The sequence below is a fragment of the Plectropomus leopardus genome, chromosome 12 (genome assembly GCF_008729295.1).
Source record: "Plectropomus leopardus isolate mb chromosome 12, YSFRI_Pleo_2.0, whole genome shotgun sequence".
Classification (NCBI taxonomy): domain Eukaryota; kingdom Metazoa; phylum Chordata; class Actinopteri; order Perciformes; family Serranidae; genus Plectropomus; species Plectropomus leopardus.
Window position 1 is genome coordinate 16,271,303 of NC_056474.1, and position 18,729 is coordinate 16,290,031.

General features: G+C 39.6%; 2 protein-coding genes across 3 annotated transcripts in view; both read left to right on the plus strand.

Annotated features, from left to right (window-relative positions):
- Positions 1–673: 673 nt before the first annotated feature.
- On the plus strand, positions 674–4,778 carry ticam1 (toll-like receptor adaptor molecule 1). Its single transcript, XM_042497697.1, has 2 exons — positions 674–894; positions 1,024–4,778. Exon 2 carries the CDS (start codon positions 1,148–1,150, stop codon positions 2,912–2,914), a length of 1,767 nt encoding a protein of 588 aa, XP_042353631.1. The 5' UTR covers positions 674–894; positions 1,024–1,147; the 3' UTR covers positions 2,915–4,778.
- A 1,881-nt stretch (positions 4,779–6,659) lies between these two features.
- Positions 6,660–18,729, plus strand: part of camsap2b (calmodulin regulated spectrin-associated protein family, member 2b) — a 44,153-nt gene continuing 32,083 nt past the window's right edge. For both annotated transcript variants that reach the window (XM_042497345.1, XM_042497346.1), the window contains exons 1-2: positions 6,660–7,328; positions 16,605–16,864. In XM_042497345.1, coding sequence (XP_042353279.1) covers positions 7,190–7,328; positions 16,605–16,864 — 399 coding nt within the window. In that variant the 5' untranslated portion in view covers positions 6,660–7,189. The remainder of the gene's footprint in view (positions 7,329–16,604; positions 16,865–18,729) is intronic.

Sequence of the window (18,729 nt, forward strand, 5' to 3'; positions counted from 1 at the left end):
TAAAACAACAGAGCTGTGGTCGTGGTTGCATGTGCTCAACTGAATTCTTTATTCTGTAAAGATGCATACATACCAATGCCACAATATACATAGAAACCTCACTTCCTATGAAGTTACTGTAATCCCTCAGAAGTGGTCATACAGTAAACATATCACACTGCACACAGCACTAAGAACAGAGAGGCTCTCTGTCTGCACTGTATTGAGGGATTTGACGCAGGCTTGCACTCTGCCTGGTGTGACCCCACCCCTGGTAAATACAGGGTTGGAGGTTTCCTCTGTGGATAAAAATATACTTGCCTCTCAGCAGAGAGGGGGGAGAAAAGCCAGAATTCTTCTCTCCTCTGAGCCCATTGTGCACAAGGAGCTGAAGACTTCCACACTCATCACAAGTGTCTGTTTTTTCTCAAAAGATCTGCAATGTTGTGAGAATTTAAAGTATAAAAAAGTTGACAAACTGTCACAATGTTAAAGAAGTGAGCAGCAGTTCAGGTGAATGTTTGTTTTTGCGTTTATTGATGACGGAGGAACTTGTTTTATTATTTGGAGAGTTATGTTTTACCTTCTTCCAATTTCTGTCTTTTGTCCCTCATGAGCTCCCCTAGTTCACAACTTGTGACATCATCAGTATGTTCTGTAAAACTTTCAAAATGGCAGAGGCCTACAACGGACACAGGTATGTTCACTCATAAACTTTAGATCAAAAGTTTGAGAAGACTCAACTGCGTTGATCTGCAGATGAACTCTGGACTAATGAACTGTGCAGCAGAAGCTTCCTGTTCAGAGCAAAGTTTTCTACTGGTTGAACTGATCTAGGAAAGAGACACGTTTCTTGACTTCCTTATTTGAAGTGGAAACATTCAGACTCAATACAATGCTCTGAGCTCCATGCCGGTAAGTAATGACAGAGTTTAATATTGCTTAAGTGTCTGCCACTTTTTCGCATGCAGTCAGTACCAAAGACCTGTGGCTGCAAATGCTGACTGCCTCATACCTGATGTTTATGATTTGTTCTCTTTACAGAAACAAGAATGTCTATGATATTGTGCACCTAAGTTTTTGAGGAAATAAAGAAGAATATGTCTGAAAACCACCTGTGACCCTGTCAGCTTCTGTTAAAGGCTGGAGGTTGTACATAAGACTAAAAATGAGTCAAGAGGGACAAGAAAACCAGGGGACAGGACTGAGAGATGTCCTCGACATACTAGTTAAAGCACCTCTGCAGCAACTGCTGAGCCTGACATTCCAGCTGGGTGAGTCACCTGAAGATAATATCGTCCACGCCATGTGTCTGATTGTACTCGAGAAAGAGGAGCGGGCCCTGGACAAACTCCAGATGCTGAAGAACAACTACCTCGCTAAACATCTAGCAGAAACGTGGCAGAGGAGTGGAGGCAAATTAGCTGATTTTGTCATTCATTGTGGTCAAGAGCTTACGGGAGACTCTTTGTCAGCACTGGCTCGTGTTTTTAAGGTGTTGTCAGAACAAAGACTGTGTGATGAACGTCTTAGAAACCTGGCATATAAGAGAGCCCTCTACAGTGAAAGAACACGCAGTTGTGAAGATCTGGATCAACTCCGAGAGGAAGCTAAAGTTGTCTGTGGGCCTGAGTTTGCGGAGTGGATGATCTCGTCAAAGGATCTCAAGACGGGGTCTTACCATGATCCTCTTAGCAGCCTGGATGAAGGAAACACATCTTTAAAAGTTACCCTGTCTCAGGATCAGCCAGAGAGAACTCACAGTCTGCCCAGCCCCCTGCAGACGACCTCTTCAATGCCCTCATACCCCACTCATCTGGAGATAAGTATCCCTGCAACAGCCTTGTTTCAAGACACCAAAATAACTCCAGAATCCAAACAAAATGTCCTTGCTTTAGGTGAATGTGAAGCAAAAAGTATGCCTGGGCAGTTTAACAAATCTCAGCCTAAACCCAATGACCCCGAAGCAAATAAACACTCAAAGAGGGATGAATCATTAGCCGCAGAGAGCAGTAAGTCGGACAGCTTTATCGCTCAGAATGAGACTCTTAACCAAACCACCAAGCCAACCACTGACCCAAACTTTGCACTACCCACTGCTACAAACTTTTTTCTACCCAAGATGCCTGTTCCAGAGGAATCGCAGGAAAGTAAAGACGCTTATGAGGAAGACGAGGCAAGATTTTATGCATTTGTTATCTTGCATGCACCAGAGGATGTAGATGCGGCTGAGAGCATGAGGGAGAAACTGGAATCGTATGTTGGCATTGATGAAGGTGCAACTTATTCTGGGGACTTTGAGATCCCTGGAAAGAGCACCCTCAGGAGTATTGAGGATGCTATCAGCAACTCGGCCTTCACTCTCCTGCTGCTCACCCGCAACTTCAACACTCGCATGCTGGAGATGGAGACAGACTCGGCCCTTATCAACTCCATAAACAAGAAATACAAGCACAACACTGTTATCCCACTGCTGCCACGGGAGAACTGCATGCCCAAACAGAGTCTCCCTATGGTCTTGCAGACGATAATTCCACTTGTGGAGGACAAGAGCTTCGGGAGGAAAATACAAAAAACGCTGTCACCGGCGAAGATTAAAAACCAGAGGAAAATCTGGACCGCACAGCAGAAAGTGAAAATGCAGATAGAGAGACAGGAGAGACTAAAGAATGTAAACCAGTACCACAAGCAGTTGATCACAGAGTGCACAGCAGCAGAGTTGCTGGAGAAAGAGAAGATAAGCCTTTTAATGCAACAGAAACTTATTATCACCCCATCAGCACAGGACGGTGGTGACGGCAGGCTTCAGTTGCAACAACAACCAAATATTCACATCGAAAATGCTCAGTACATTATGATTGGTAATGACTCTCAAATGACTGTAGGTGCAGGTCCAGGTACAGATGATTCACCTCACAAAGAGGAGGAGCAGTAACCTTAACAATGAAAAAAAAAGACATTTTTTGGAGTCAATTGTAGAAAATGGGAGAATAACCATGTTTCTTGTCCGAACACTAAAGCTGTTATGACCACTGTCCCATATTCACTGCTGATAGTTTCATTTTATTTACACCTCTTGGTGATAGAAAATTCAATAAAACTGTCAAAAGAGCAATTAAGTGCCACTTTAAAGATTTTAGAGAACGCTCTGAAGAGAGTCCGTTGAGCAGAATGAGGGCCTTGGATGAATGTTTAGCTGATGACTGCCATCTATTGACCCACTTGTGATGTGTGCTCTGAACAGCTGTATGAACCCACCGTTGACACTAGGGAGCGATGTTGTTATTCACTCACTCACTGCTCCCCTCTGCTCCCTACTGCTCTTCACAAGTTCTTTGAAGTGCAGTGTCATCCAATGGCATAATTGCTCTGAAATGTGAGCTAAACAAGGTTAAATAGGATCTTAATTGTAATTCTTTCTATATAATTCAGGCGTGTGTGTGTGTGTGTTGTGTGTGTGCAGATTTAAATCACTGTGTGATGGTAATAGGAACTGTAAAACTTTGGTTTTGGTGTTCAATTGGGAACTTGATCTTTTTTAAGTGTTATTTTTTAAGGAAAAAAGACAAACATTTGCTGCTTTCATGCTAAATGTGAAAGGTTGATGACTCTCTGTGTTTCTGTCATTTTACTGACACAAAAATTAATAGAAGAATATAACTGACAGATTAGTGGAAAATGAAAATAATAATTATTTACAGCTTTAACTTTAAATGTTATCATTTTTCTGACCTCGACCTTTATATCATCTCATCATCTTCCTGTCTCTGTGATAACTCTCTCATGTTTGTAGTTATTGAGGACAACAGCAGCAAACGTCACCAAAATGTCAGACAGACAAAAAATCATTGATTTACCAGGAAATAATAAAACATATATCAACTGTGTTACTGATCAGCTAAGGTTTGTGCTTAACTTGGACCTACTGCAAGTTAAACCCAAAACCATGTTTCTCTGACTTTTTTTTGCTCATAAGCCAAACTGTACCCTGAGATGCACAGACAGGCTGCTCTTAATAGTTTGGACTGAATGTTAATCATTCTTTCTGTATTTTTTTTTTATTTTTTTTTTTTACATTTTTGTTGATTATTGTCTTTTATTTCCTCTTATAATGTTCATTTCTACAAATATTTTTTATCAGGTATTTCATTCCTTGTGTATTGTTTTCTGATGCACTTGTAACCTTTGAAGCTGCTTAATCATTACATTTTTATTTTGTAGACCCATCCATATTGAGAAAGACGCTATAATGACAACCGGAGTCTCTTCATGACTGGTACTGTGTAACGCGTATGTGTGTGTGAACATTTGTTTTCTACTCAATCTCTGCTGTAACTGCTTATTTTGCCTTTCATCAGCGGTGTAATAAGTATTCAAATATTTTATTGAGCAAATGTAGCAATATGGCAATGGAACATGTTCAATTATTGATCAACACTCTGCAGTCAAACTTTCTAGTCAAGTTAAAGAAACTACTAAAATAAGATAATAATGATGATTTACTAGTAACCACAGTTTTAGGGGTTAGGCACAAAAGTTTACTGTGTTTTTGTATGTCAGTCGTCGCTTACTCTTGTTTGTGTGACCTAATTTAGCCTAAATGCATTTGTATCTAGTTCTTGCTTCTTTTCAAGTACATTTCTGATTTTGATGTTTAGTGGTGTAAAAGGCAGCAAGGATACTCAACTTGAATTACCCGGGGGCCATTTTTGAAACTGATAACTAACAAACATAGCTAATAAAAATGCCCATTACCCATCTTTCTATGAATTTATTTATTTTTTTAAAACAACAGACTTGGCAACTAAGAAAACTGACACAAGGATTGACACTGTAGAGCACAGATAATTTATGCATTTTACAGCCAGTCGCAGCAGTCGGGGAATCCAGGGATTCTCCCCTGGCGATTTTTTCAAGAACAAGCTCTATTTTGATGCTGTTTATACATGCAGCATCCTATCCTGGGCCAGATTTGGCTCATGGGCTTTGCATTGAGATCACTGGACTACAGTCTCATAAACAACAAACAACAACTTCTGTTTGCATTGCATACCAGGCATCAAAAAGTAGAAAATAATTTAAAATGATACATAATCAAGAAAATAAATTAACAAAAAGCTGATAAATATGTCTAACACTTCATGGATTTCATTGTAATGCACCTCAACTTGTAAAAAAAAATTCTATCAATTTTGTATTACTGCTTTAGTCTTGAAACTTTGAAATCTTTGTTTTTTGTTTTTTTTAAAAAATCATTTCCTTTTTTACTGATTATTAATATAGGCGGTATCTTCATTATCTGTTTATGCCTTCCAACCTCCCCTGTACAGCGTTTAAACTTTTCTGAAAATTACTGTCTTTTTATACAAAACCACTTTCAAAAAAGTACGGAGGCCGTGTTGCCTAAAACTGATTACTTTAAAATCGTTTACAACATATACTCAATTTAATACAGTACAGTACAAAACCTGATGTGATGTGAAAATAAATTAAACCAAACGAATACCGGCACCTAATTAGGACATTTTAGCTAAGTCCTGTATTTCAGACACTTCTGACTTTTTTCTGTGCCTGTTTTCACTGTAAAATAATTCACATAATAAGACGATACAAAACAGTCAAACAAACAAAAACTCCAAAATTTTGGGCAAAACCTGATGTGCTGTCTGTACAGAGGCCCTGGCAAAGGTGATGTTTTTTGTTTGTTTGTTTGTCTGTTTGTTTATTGAAGGCAATGTTGGCTGAAATCAACAAAGTTTAGCCAACAACCTAGGTTTATCTCCTATGTAAGAGATACATGTAGGATGTAAACATGGCTTTTGGCCAAGAACCCAAGTTTATCTCCTTTGTAGAAGATAAATGTTTGATATAAACTTAGGTCTGCCTTCTTGTAATCTGTAATGCAATCAATTGTTCTGTTCACCCTTTGGAACCTGAGCAAATTGGCTCTTTTTCTTTAAAAGAATATAAGAGGAAGGCTATGAGCAACTTTACAAGAAATGACCCCATGATTTACAGTAAATTAGTTAAAAAAAAAAATACAAGAAAATTAGAGTAAAAAAAAGCAAAAAACAAACTAGAAAAGTACCTGTAAAAAGTGCTTAGATAATTCTAATAATCATAAATATAGTTTTCGGACATTTTCCATTTAAAAAAAAAATCAAATCAATCTCTCTCTCTCTAAAAAAAACTGCCTATTTTCTTGTCACCTTCTGCCAATTTCTTGAAATTTACTCATTGCCTTCTTCCATGTTTTTGAAGGGAATTAAACCTTTTTGCTCAGTTTTCAAAGCCTTCTTCTGAGAGGTGTCTGAATACAACAAATGAAAAACTGATGTCCATCGTCATGTCCAGGTTTGAAAGGGTTAAGAGAAGATAATGGGTTTTTTTTTAATGATTTCCACATTTCTAGTGATGGAAAAGCAGAATAAACGTATCTATGACTCCTTTTTTTCTTTTCTACGAATTATTTTATGAGGGTCAGTAGATTTGCAAATCATACTGTTATATACAGGCTATGTATGAAGAATTACAACCAAAAAAAAGTATTTCTTTCCACATTTAAACAACATCTGAGCTTTTGTTGGAGACCATCCTGCCAGTTAACTCCACCTTGGTTTGTGTTACATTGTGGTGACTCCTGTCAGGACTGAATAGACTGGGTGGGTGGATCGCGCATGCGCAGTGCGCTCTCTCCTCCTATCAGTGCCGCAGGAAAAGCGCAGAGAAGACGCCGCGGAAAGATAGAGGCAGAGAGGAAAACTGTTAGAAAAAAGAAAGAAGAACAACATGAAAAACAAACAATGTCTGTAGTTCCTGAGTGAAACTGTCCGCCGGTGTCGGACTGTAGCTCTCATCCTCTGCCGCACAGCTGCTCCGTTATGTCGGACAATCTGAGGAGGATAATGTCTGGGAATGGAGGAAATCTTCAGAAATCCTGCTGCTAAAAACTGCGCCGCGCTGTCCGAGTTTAAGGATATTACTGAGACATTTAAGTGAGGATGGTGCTGGTGTAACCGAGGATCCAACTCATCGTGCTCTCCAGCAACCAGGCCACGCACAAAGTTTTTTTCCATTTTTTTTTTTCAGGAGAAGGGGAAATTTTGCTGCATTGAATTCCTCTGGACGGGATGTCATCCGCAGTCAGGAGGAATTCCTCTGGCTGACTGATCCTCCAGCTGCAGTGTAGCGGGATCCCGAGAGACAGAAGATGGGAGATGCGGCAGATGACAGAGGGATGAGACGGACCTTCATCGTCCCCACCATCAAGAGCTTCGATCACTACGACTTCACCAGGGCCAAAATATCATGCAGCCTGACGTGGCTCGTGGCCAAGGCTTTCGGCTCGGGTAGGTGGCGCCTCCTTATCGCGTGCATCTCTGGATTAAATCTGTGGAAAACACTGTTGAAATAATCATCGAGGATGTGTAAATATGTGGACTGATGTCGTGTTGGACCGGGGGGACTATTTTGTAAACAACAGCTTGTGATCAGACTCTCACTGTCAGACAAAAGCAATTCAGCTACTAAATAGGAAGATAAATACAAACTGCAGTATTTCCTCTCTTTTTATCCCATCAAATAGAAGCAATTGAATAAAAATGTTTACCAAAATAGTCCCCTTTATACCCATTGTTAGGACTATCAAACTGATTTAAACTATTTAGGCTTAATGGTTGCATTTCTGTATTTTTGTTTACATTGTTTTCCATATCTCTACCTGGAGGTCATATAGGCTACATGACTGCTCATGTCACAATGCCATTGATCTAACCTGTTGCTTGCCCATTGCCACTGATCCCCCACTGCTGGAGTGTGAGGTAAACCTGTTATGTAACACTGACTACAGATCTTTACTGTCAGCCTTCACTGTTTGATGGCAGATCAACAGATGCTGAAGGACTCTGTGTTGTGACTTGAGTCAAAGATGTCAGAAAATGCAATGAAATTCAATGCTTTTTTAAGGAAAAGTTTGCAAACACACCACATACAAACATTCATTCACACCTGTAAAAACAATCCAAAAATACAAAACATTATAAGGTAAGAACTGGTCAATAGTGCTTTACACTTAGTGTCAATAAATGCAGATGCATTTATCATTTTATACACAGTAAACAGTGTCAAATGGCTTCTTCTACACAATGTGTGCAGGTCCTTTAAAAGTCTTGAAATTTTAATTTTACAAATAGGCTTTAAAAGTCATTAAGTAGTCTTAATTTTGAATTTGTAAGGTCAATTACCAAACACATTTAATCCAATTTAATTTATCCATCTTTTAATTTATTTTAGTCAAAATGAGACAAGCTTCTCTCCATGAAAGTCCACATTTTTTATGTTACAAGTCTTAAAACCTACCATTGAACCTCATACTGTCTTTTTACTTCATACTTGCATACTTGAAAATGTACATTAACCTATTTATTGCTCACCACCCTTTCCTAAAGCCCAAGATGTCCTAAAATTACATGTTATGTCCAACCAAAAGTCCAAAACCAAAAGATGTTTAGTTTTCTATCACATTAGATGAGGAAAAGCAGTAAATCCTCACAATTGAGGAGCTGAAAACAAGGAACACTTGAAAAATGACTGAAACAGTTTTTCTCTTGATCTATAAAATGCCAGAATAAAGTCAATAAGGCCCATCGCACTTTCCTAAAGCCCAAATTGATGTCTCCAAATGTCTCGTTTTGTCTGACCAGAAGTCTGAAAACTAAAGATATTTGGTTTACTGCCATATAAGCCAAAGGAAAGCAGCAAATCCTCAGATTTGAGAGGCTGGAAATAAGGTTTTTTTGGCTCTTAGTCGACTTGATAAATTGTCAATAACTGCCAGTTAGGTTTCTGTTTATCAGCTAACTGACTACTTGTTTCAGCTTCACTGAAGAAACACCTTTTTTAGCAAATTATAACAAATTACAGGCAGTCGACTTGCTTTTCTTGACAGTCATAACAGTGATGTTTTCATATGGATATGTCTGTCAGTAATTATTCTTTGTGTGCGACTTCATGTATCCACGTTCTGGCCTGTCTCCTGTCCTCAGTGTGGTCTGGCGGCCTCCCCTCATAAAGACTGAGAAATTCCAGTCAGAGGTCTACTCCAGCTCCTAATGAATGCTTTTAACGGCTGCTACTCCATGAACGGTACTCTGAGTCTCTGAGTGGCTGCCCAACAGACAGAAAAACCTAGAGAGATACAGATCAAAAGACAGACCTCTGAATCACGCCCATTGATCCAACAGCGAGCGCCAAGTAGAGCTGCACGTGACTCGTTACTCTCAGAGTGAGCGTGAAATGTTGGAGAGACACAGGACGGCAACATGTCTTAGTTCAGCAAGACCTGCGGCTGTGAACATTCTGCTGCCGCCTTGTTTTTTCCCGTCCCTGTAGTGACACATTTTCAGCTCCCAGCACCGCCGAGAACTGTGGCCCAAATCATAACCAGTCCTCAGAGCCTTGTTTGGCCTAGTTTGGACAGATGAGCGATGGTTTGAATCTAACGATGCTCAGATGTAACAACTTTCTCATCAGCCTGAAGTTTGTACTGAAACTTTGCCAACCAAATGTGCATAGTGTGCATGAAAAGTAAAGAAGTTAAAATGCTCATACCCCACTTTTCATAACAAAGTGATTTACCGTACGATGAAGAAGAAGGGGGAAGAGACAGAGAAGACAATATTGTAAAAACTAGCGCAATTAAGTGTACAACCCCCAAAGTAATCAAAAGAAAGCCAAAGAAAACAGACAGCTTTTTAAAGATGTGGATGAGTCTAATAGGACTGAGGCAAAACACATTTGCACATGGGGATGTTTGTGAGTGGGTGTGTAATGAATGTCAGAGCACAGCTTAACTGTCTCCACACTTTTGTCCTGATGTGTCTCCATGTTGGCATCAGAGGAGCAAAAGCCCAATAAAGACTGCATCAGATTTTAATAATAGTGTGTCAGTGCTAGCCTGTATTGTTTAAGAACCCCACCAGTCATTTTTTATGTTATAGAAAAGTACTCTTTTTTTCATAATTTGTGCCTGTTTTTGCAGAAATAGTTCAGTTAATGTGTTAAAATTGCATCTATTCCTTCTCCCTTATTAAGAAAGCCATCATCTATTAATATTCAGTAAAGTATTCAACTGCAGGACACAAGATGCCTCCTGCTTCACTGAAAAGTTGGTTCTTAGTGTTGGTGTGTGGCTATTGGAGGTTTCACATCACATATTGAACCATCATTGGCTTCCAAACTACCACATGCTAAAGTCAAAAATACATATTTTTCCTTCCACCTGTAGTGCTGTACATCAGTCTAGATTATTTTGGTGAGTGTTGGAAATATCGGCTGTACAGACGTCTGTCCTGTCTGTGATGAACTAGATGGCACTCGGCTTGTGGTGCTCAAAGCGTCAAAAAATACATTTGAAAAACTCAACAGCAATATCTCTTTCCAGAAGTCATGACCCGGTTACTCAAGATAATTCATAGACCACGTTGTGAGCAATTTCATGTTGGAACTATTTACTTTTACCAAACTACATCTGTCATCAATATCACTGTTCAGAGGGAAGTGTGCATCTACTGCTAGCTCACTGCGCAACACTGAGCTAGCTGACATTACAGCTAAGATGAAGAGGACGCTGTTTGTTTTTACATCTGGAGCCTCTCGTCCATGAGTACATTCACACTACCTTCTGTGTGGTGATTCGTTTGGTGGGTGTAGTGAGAAAATAGTTCCTGCATAAAACTGCTTGCAACAAAGTCTGTGGATTATCTTGAGTAACTGGGTTATGATTTCTGCAAAGAGACATCGCTGTTGCATTTTTCAAATGTTTATTTTTTGCACTTTGAGCACCACAGGCCGAGTGCCATTTAGTTACATTGTATTTCAGAGAAGGCGGACATCGCTACGGCCGATATCTCCAACTCTCGATGACTCACACCAAAAAAATCTAGATTAACAAATAGCACTGAAGGTAAGAGGAAAAATATGTATTTTTAATTTTTGGGGTGAACTCTCCCTTCAAGGGCCTTGTTTTGGCTTTCTGTGGTTCTGAATATGAGACCTGTTCTCTAGGTACATAAATCTGCACTGGGAAGCTCAGACATGCAAGTGAAGTAACAATAAGCGAAACAGATGTTTGAGTGGACGGGGATTTTAAGAATTGATGCATTAGCGGCATTGATTTCTGTTAAGTTCTCTTGGGACTAATGTAGCTGTGGGTTATTGTTCACTCACTGTCTGACATTTGTTTACCTCAGAGATGCTTCAATATAACTGCACTCAACAGCAATATGTGGTTATCATTTGAATAATTTATCACGTCTGAATGGTGAGTTTACACCAAAGAGTGATACCGCGTTATCCGCTACAGCGCAGCAGACACCGTAGTGATTCTGGTTGGGCTCAGCTGTTTCACTCAGGTCAGGGCAGTGATGTAACCAGCGTCACAACAGGTCACCAGCACTAACCTTTCACTGAGCTCACGCTGTTGGATGCGTCAGTTCCCACAACTTCATCCCTTAAAACAAAGGACAAAAATCACCAGTTAGAGTCAAAAGAGTATTCTCTCCTGCTATACTGAAAGGTATACTTTGTCCTTAAAGCAATGAGGGAACTGAATAGTGAAGTCAGATGTTGTGGTGACCGGCTTGAATGAAAACATCCATACTTCTTCCATTAGGTGAATGGACCTTTAGGCTTTGATCAGCTAACAGCTGTGCATTGATTTTCATGGCTTTGTGCTCTTTTTGTCAAGTGGTACGCTGCTTTGAAATGAGAAGCCAGCTAATGCTGTCCGCTGACTTACATAGCATGCAGTGTCAGGACATTCAACAAGACTACACATTTGAAGGTGTCTTAAACTGATGACATGCTTATCTGCTTAACTTTCTTGACTTGTTTCCTTGTTTTCTATATAATTCCATCCAAAATTCTTGCAGCTGTTGTCTACGCTCTGTGACATATTCGCAGGACCTGCTCTTGCTATTTGTTTCTAAAGATTGTCTGAAATGGGGAAAATGGGCTTTTAGGTATGTTAACCCTGCAGTTAATCTGGTACAGACTGATTTAGTCCTGGGGGGCTGGTTTCTATAAGTTTTTTTAAAAGTAGCTTTTGGAAATTGGAGGAAGATCAGTTTGTAGATGCTATGACAGATATTTGGCTCTATGTGATCCAAGATATGTTGAACTGATTTCTTGGTAAGCTGTGATTCCAAACTTTAATTGTCTGTACCTGTTATATGTTTGTTTGTCTACAACTTTGTTAAATTTGCTGCTGCTTGTTACCTATTACTTCTTAACAATCTATATAAAGATGGAGATCAGCGCTGTTTTAAATGAACAGTTAGCTGCCACCTTGTAATAGAATCACATAAGACAAAGCTTAATTTCTGTAAAAACTTTAGAAATCATCCCCAGTTGGCAGCCTGGATCACTAACTGAGACAGCAAACAGTTAGCCAGCAGAGATAAACACTGCTGACCGTGATGTTGTGTATGCTGCGCTGTGATCGCGGGGGTCTCCAGGGGAGCAGTCTTCTCCGTGCCTGGACTTCCTGTGGCAGCTACTTCCTGTCTGTTTCCTCTTTGATGGCCAACACAAAGGAGAGGGTTTTTACTTGATGAGGCAGATTTTCATGAACTCTAGTAAAGCCATTGTAGCCTGCTGTTCTTTTTATTATATATTTTTGAAGGATTTTATTAACCTCAAAGCTTAAAGGACATCAGATTAAACACTTTCAAGTGTAAACTGCCATTATCTGAAAAGAAAGCCTCTGTCTTTGTGAATTTCCAAGTGATTTCTCTTTAAAGAGTGTACTGTAACCAACAAAAGAACCATAGATGCTTCACACAAATGTCGCTTTTGTTACCGTATCTGTAGGCTCAGAGAGCGCTTCATTAATCAGCTTTATAGACTTTCTGACAAAAGTTGGATCGATTGAATTGTTGTGACCAGACGCAGAAAGGCTTGCTATGAAGTGGGTGTTGATGTGGTTCAGCATCTGTCTGTTGCTTTAAATATATCTTTTCATCGCCTGGTGCTGGAGCATGGGAGGGCTGCTCTTACCACAGCCACTGGAAAACTTCAGAGGTTTGATCACAAGCGTAATGGATTTTGAGCTGTAAATTTTTGATTTTATTACGTTGTTTTGTTGAGCTCTTGTGCCTCTACGGTGTTGTTATTCCTGAGGACTAAAGAGCAGAAAGCTGTACCTTTAAGATGGATTACTGTAGCGTCCTTAATTTCCTTTAATGTGATTCAGAGGCGAGCAGAGAGGAAATGACCCCACACACCAGGAATACACACTCATACTGGAGCATGCAGTGTCATTAAAGTGTGTCACCACACACACATGAACACACACATTCCTTTACAAGGGTCTGACTAAAGTGATGAGGTAGGGATGATATTTAGGGTATATGTGTAGTTCAATAACAGACTGATGACTAGTACAGTATAACTTTGAGTCACAACATGGTCAACAACAAAGTATGGTGAAGAAAAAAAGACAGTAGTAAGTAAAGTAAATTTATAAAGCGCCTTTAAAAGTGCAAATAAAGAAGTCAAACAGATAAAACAATAGAAACTATAAAAACAATCCTGTGCTTTCTAAACAGGTGAATTTTTAACAGCATCTTAAAACTATTGACTGACTCTGCATTTTTAAAACTGGGGGAGAAAAACACATTCTCTCTTTCAACTTGTGAAATACTGACGCTTGGTCAGTGGCCCTAAACAACAAAATGACAAAGACTGATGTTTCAGCGCACACCGGGATGCTCAAGTTGACACTTATTTCTTAATAGTTCACATTAAAAACAAAAGAAGGAGCTAACTACACGTTTCGTCGTTTCAAAGGAAATGCACATGTTGTACTCATACAATGCCCACAGTTTCCTTTCAGAATAAACCTAGAACCAAGGTGTTTTTAGGTTTATTTCCTTAGGCTTAGACAAGAAGAGAAAAAACAATAGTTTGGCTTAAAACAGGTATGCTTATTACTAATTCAGTGTCACGTCACATGACATACATTGCATACATAATGTGACATACATCACAAACCTAGCATGCTACACATGTAAGCACACATTATTGTTATTAAAATAACTAGGTTAATTTTAAGTTTCACAAGGGAAACAAACAGTGGTCTCCTGGGTTATAGTCTGGAAGTTTTTTAAACATCCAACTCCCCTCCAATTCACCTCATGGGGACTTTCTCACTTCTTATACTTTGGTAGTTATAGGAGCATCAAATGGTGCCACTGCTCTGTGCGTCTCATACGGCCGCTAAACGTTAACTCTTTGTGACAGCATCTGATGCTAAGGGTGACTGACCACGCATCAATATTTGACAAGCTCGGAGTGAGACCGGGTTAGGGAAGACGAATCCAGAGGGTGAGTTATTGCTGCAAATGTGCAGTCCCCTTTGGTTTTAAGCTTAGATGTTTGGACTGACAGAAGGCCATAGTCAGAGGACTGTGGCTAGGGGACATGCAGTAATACAAAGCAGTGCAAGCCTGTGTGGTGCTTTATAGGTGACTTCAAAAATAAAATCTGCACTCTCTGGGTAACCTACATAGATTGGCTAACAATGATGGAATGTGTGACCTACATCATGCACTAGTTAGCAGTCTAGCAGCTGCAATTTGGACCACGAGACACGAAGAGTGATTTGGGGTGGTGAACGGTGAATTACAATAATCAAGATGGGAGGAGACAAAACATGAATAGTTTTAAAAAGGATAATTGAGCTTTGATTTTGGCAATATTTCATAGTTGAAGGAAACAGTATTCGAGCATTTTCTTTCATGCATTTGAAGTTTTGTTGGTCAAAGAAGATTCTTTAGTTTTTCGAGGCATGGCTATGCCTTGCAGTACAGAGAGCTTTTTAAGGTCATTTGGTTTAAGGGAGAGATATAGCTGCATATCGTCCACATAACAATGGCAAGAAATGCAGTTAAAATGACTTGAATCAAGTAACCAAGGAGAAGCATGTATAGAGAGAACAGAACAGGACCAAGGATTGAGCCCTGGGGAACACCACTCCTCAGCTGACCAGATGAGGCTGTCCCTGCACTACCCACCTAATTTTGAAGCTTACTAAGGAGAATATTGTGGTCAACAGTGTCAAAAGCAGAGAGAAAGAGTAAGTCCTGGAAGTGTGTGTGTGTGTGTGTGTGTGTTCAACTATTTTCTTCAAATCAGATTTACTGGATGAGGTAACAGAATTAGATGGTACTCTGTGGTTTTTAACATACACTTCCACTTCCACGCATAGAGATAAACACACACACACACACACACACACACACACACACACACAGTGGCTTTGTGCTCACAAGATAGTGAGATAAGCATCAGCAGCGTGACATTTTTGTTCTTATTATTGTAATGCTGAAAACTTTCCATCTGCCTGAAAAGTGTTTTTCACCTCTAAGTGACCTTACCGCATAGACTAAATCATCACTAACTATGTGTGCGTGATTGTATGCGGTAGTGGCAATCTTCAGCTTCAATTTACAGCCACTTAAAGTGCTTGTTTTTGCCACTGATGGGCTCAGATTGCCTGAAAACACTGTTGAAAAGACTTTTTTACATCATCAAAATTGGCTAAATATTCAGCCATGACACTGAAAATCTTTTAGATAACACTGAACTACGCTTTTTGTATTCCAGCACCACAAACTCTTACTGGCGCTTCTCTCTCCCACTGTCAGTAACATTTCCACTGTTGTTTTTCTTGCAAAAAGTCACATCTCCCGAGATTTCGGAACAACACTTCTCTTTGAGCGATATTTGGATGCTATAACAAACAGACCAGCAAAAGTTAAAGAAAAAAATTCTCTGCAGGGTCTTTTCTGTAATATTGTTAGACTCATATAATAACAATCAGAACCTGTCAGCGCCAAAAATAAGGACTTTCAAAAGATGTAAGTTGATGGTGCACAATTGCCTTTAGGGATTACATTGCAACCTGTTTTGTAGTTGTGTCTCTTTGATTTTAAAAATCTTTGTCTCCATTAGTCAGTTAGACACAAAGACGTGAAAACATGTATGGTTAAAAAAATACAGAAGTTTCTCTTTAAAGTCAAATGTCAGCATTGGCCTGAAAAGAATTTTTCTCCTGATGTGAATGGGCAATAAGATGGTGCTTTAATCAGTTAAATTAGGTCAGATTTACCCTGGTTGTGACTATTTTGAGGACTGTCTTAGGAAAAGCATTATCCAAGGCTGTTAAAGTAGGATGAAAAGTTTTGTTTTAAAATGTTACATAAAACAAATATGGCATGTTTTACATGTAACCTTACTTGAATTAGTTTTGTCACTTCCCCACAGGATGTGAACATTTTGAAAAACATTGTATCTCGTGTCTGCATCTACCTATGGGCCATCATGGTAAGAGCAGGCATGTTAATAGGTTAATTCCACTACAGGAGAGACTTTATGTTCTCTGCAACAAGATGGAAAAAGTTTTTGCATATATTGGCATTGGCAATCAGCCAAAATGAGTTGGAAAATATCGACACATCAGCAGAAAATCCAATATTGTGCATCCTTAGTTCAGGGGGTACATATTAACAAAAACCTTCTCTAACCCACGTATCCTCTCTCTGTCTCTTTTTTTCTCTCTTTAGATGCTGTACCAGAGGAGCTGGCCGAGCCTTTATACAGGGACCAGTACAACCAGGAGCACCTGAAGCCTCCGGTGGCCTGCCTGCTGCAGTCTGCAGAGCTCTACTGCCGGGCGGGAAGCCTGATCCTCCGCAGTGATGCTGTCAAACCTTTACTGGGACACAACGCTGTCATCCAGGCTCTGGCACAGAAAGGCCTGTACGTCACTGACCAGGACCGACTGGTCACTGAGAGAGATCTGACTAGCACACCTATACACATGGTGAGTGGAGATTCGCATGACAGAGTACAAGATTAAAGACATCCTGATTTTTTTGCTAGTTTTACATTCTACAGTTCAACCTTATATATTTTTTGTTGTTTTTTTCTGTATATATTTCTTCGTACTGTAGACAAATATTCATATTCACGCTTTAAAATGCATAGATATTAGGAAGTGTGGTGATATGATGTGTGAAGTGCTTGATTTCGAACTCAGTCTGTTCATTTGCAAATGTATAAATATGCTCACATTCATGTTAGTACATAATGCTATGAACCAGGGCTACAACTAAAGATTCATTTGAATTATTTGTTTATAAAATATAAAAAAAGAGAGAAAACTGTTTGTCACAATTGTATAGAGACCAAGATGAAATCCTCAAATTGCTTGATTTGACTAATTTATAATCGAGGACTCAAACATTTAAAATTTAACCAACCCTAAAGATATAAAACCGAAAAAAGCTGCAAATCCACAAACTGAAGAAGCTGTAACCAGCAGTTGCTTGATACATGATAAATGAATCAACTCATCAATTCAGGACAATAATTACTGTGGATGTTACAATGTGCTTGTCTTTCCCTAATGGGGAATAGTTATTGAGTTATATGATAGTGTGTTTGTGCACACAGCTCCATATGTCCGACTGTTAGACTGTCTTCCAAGATCTGTCCTGTTGAGAGAAAAACAACCGCTAATGACGGGTTTCCTATAGCAACCCATTACTCACTGTTCGGTCTCTGTGTCATTACACAGCTCCGGGCAAACATGCCTTTGAGGTATTCCAGTACTATGTCTTTAATACTGTGTGCAGCACTGGATGGAAGCGCATAAGGCTGGAATGTACAATCAGAAAATAGCGACAATGTCAGTAAAATTGATTAATATTGCTAATTTTGCCTGACCTACAGTCCAAAACCCTCTTACCTGTAGTGCTATTTAACAATCTAGATAGCTTTGGTGAAAGTTGCCAGGTGTTCTTAATATTGGCCATAGAGATGCCTGCCTTTGCTGAAATATGGTGGATTTAGATGGCATTCGGCTTGTGCTCAAAATGCAAAATCCAATGTCTCCTTCCACAAGCCATGACTCACTGACTCAAGATAATCCATAGACCTTGTTGTGAGCAATTTATTGTCAGAAGTATTTTCTATCTACAGCACTTTACCTGCAAAACGCATCAGGCATCGAAGTGTGCAACTGCTCATGGATGCACTTTGAGCACCATAAACCGAGTGGCATCCAGTTCCATCATATTGGAGAGAAGGCAGACATCTCTATGGTTGATATTTTCAGCAATTACTCACAGCAAAACAATCTAGATTGATAAACAGCACTGGAGTTAGGGAAAATATATATGTTTTGGATTTGGGGTTGAACTGTCTCTTTAAACAGAGATGAGCAGAAAACCCCTCACACCTGAGAAGCTGTAACAAGCTAATTTGTGACATTTTTGGATCATATCACCTTTTAATGGATTGTGAGTGAAGTAGATTAAATTCTGAGCCCTAAAAGCATTCAGTTATTGTTATGAAAGATGGGAGAGTCTGTGGCAGCAGATCCAGACACACTGCAAGCACACGCATGGCTGGAGACTGGGCACTTCTGCTGACGCCAAAAGGTGTCTGCATTGCAGTGCACCCTCTCTCCCTCTTTCCCTCCCTCCCTCCCTCCCTTTCTGACTCTCACTCTGTCTCCCTATCTGTCTTTCTGTGTCTTTCTTCAACTCTCCTCCCTCTCTCCATCCTGTCATGCTCTTTTTTTAAAAAATCCTACTCCTACCTCTGTCTCATCCAAACTCTTATCTTTGTGGATTAAATGAGAGTGGGACATTGTTATCCCCTGAATATTTAATTGAAGCTTGA

Coding starts and splice junctions, on each gene's coding strand:
- ticam1 (XM_042497697.1), top strand. CDS start 1,148: ATGAGTCAAGAGGGACAAGAAAACCAGGGGACAGGACTGAGAGATGTC.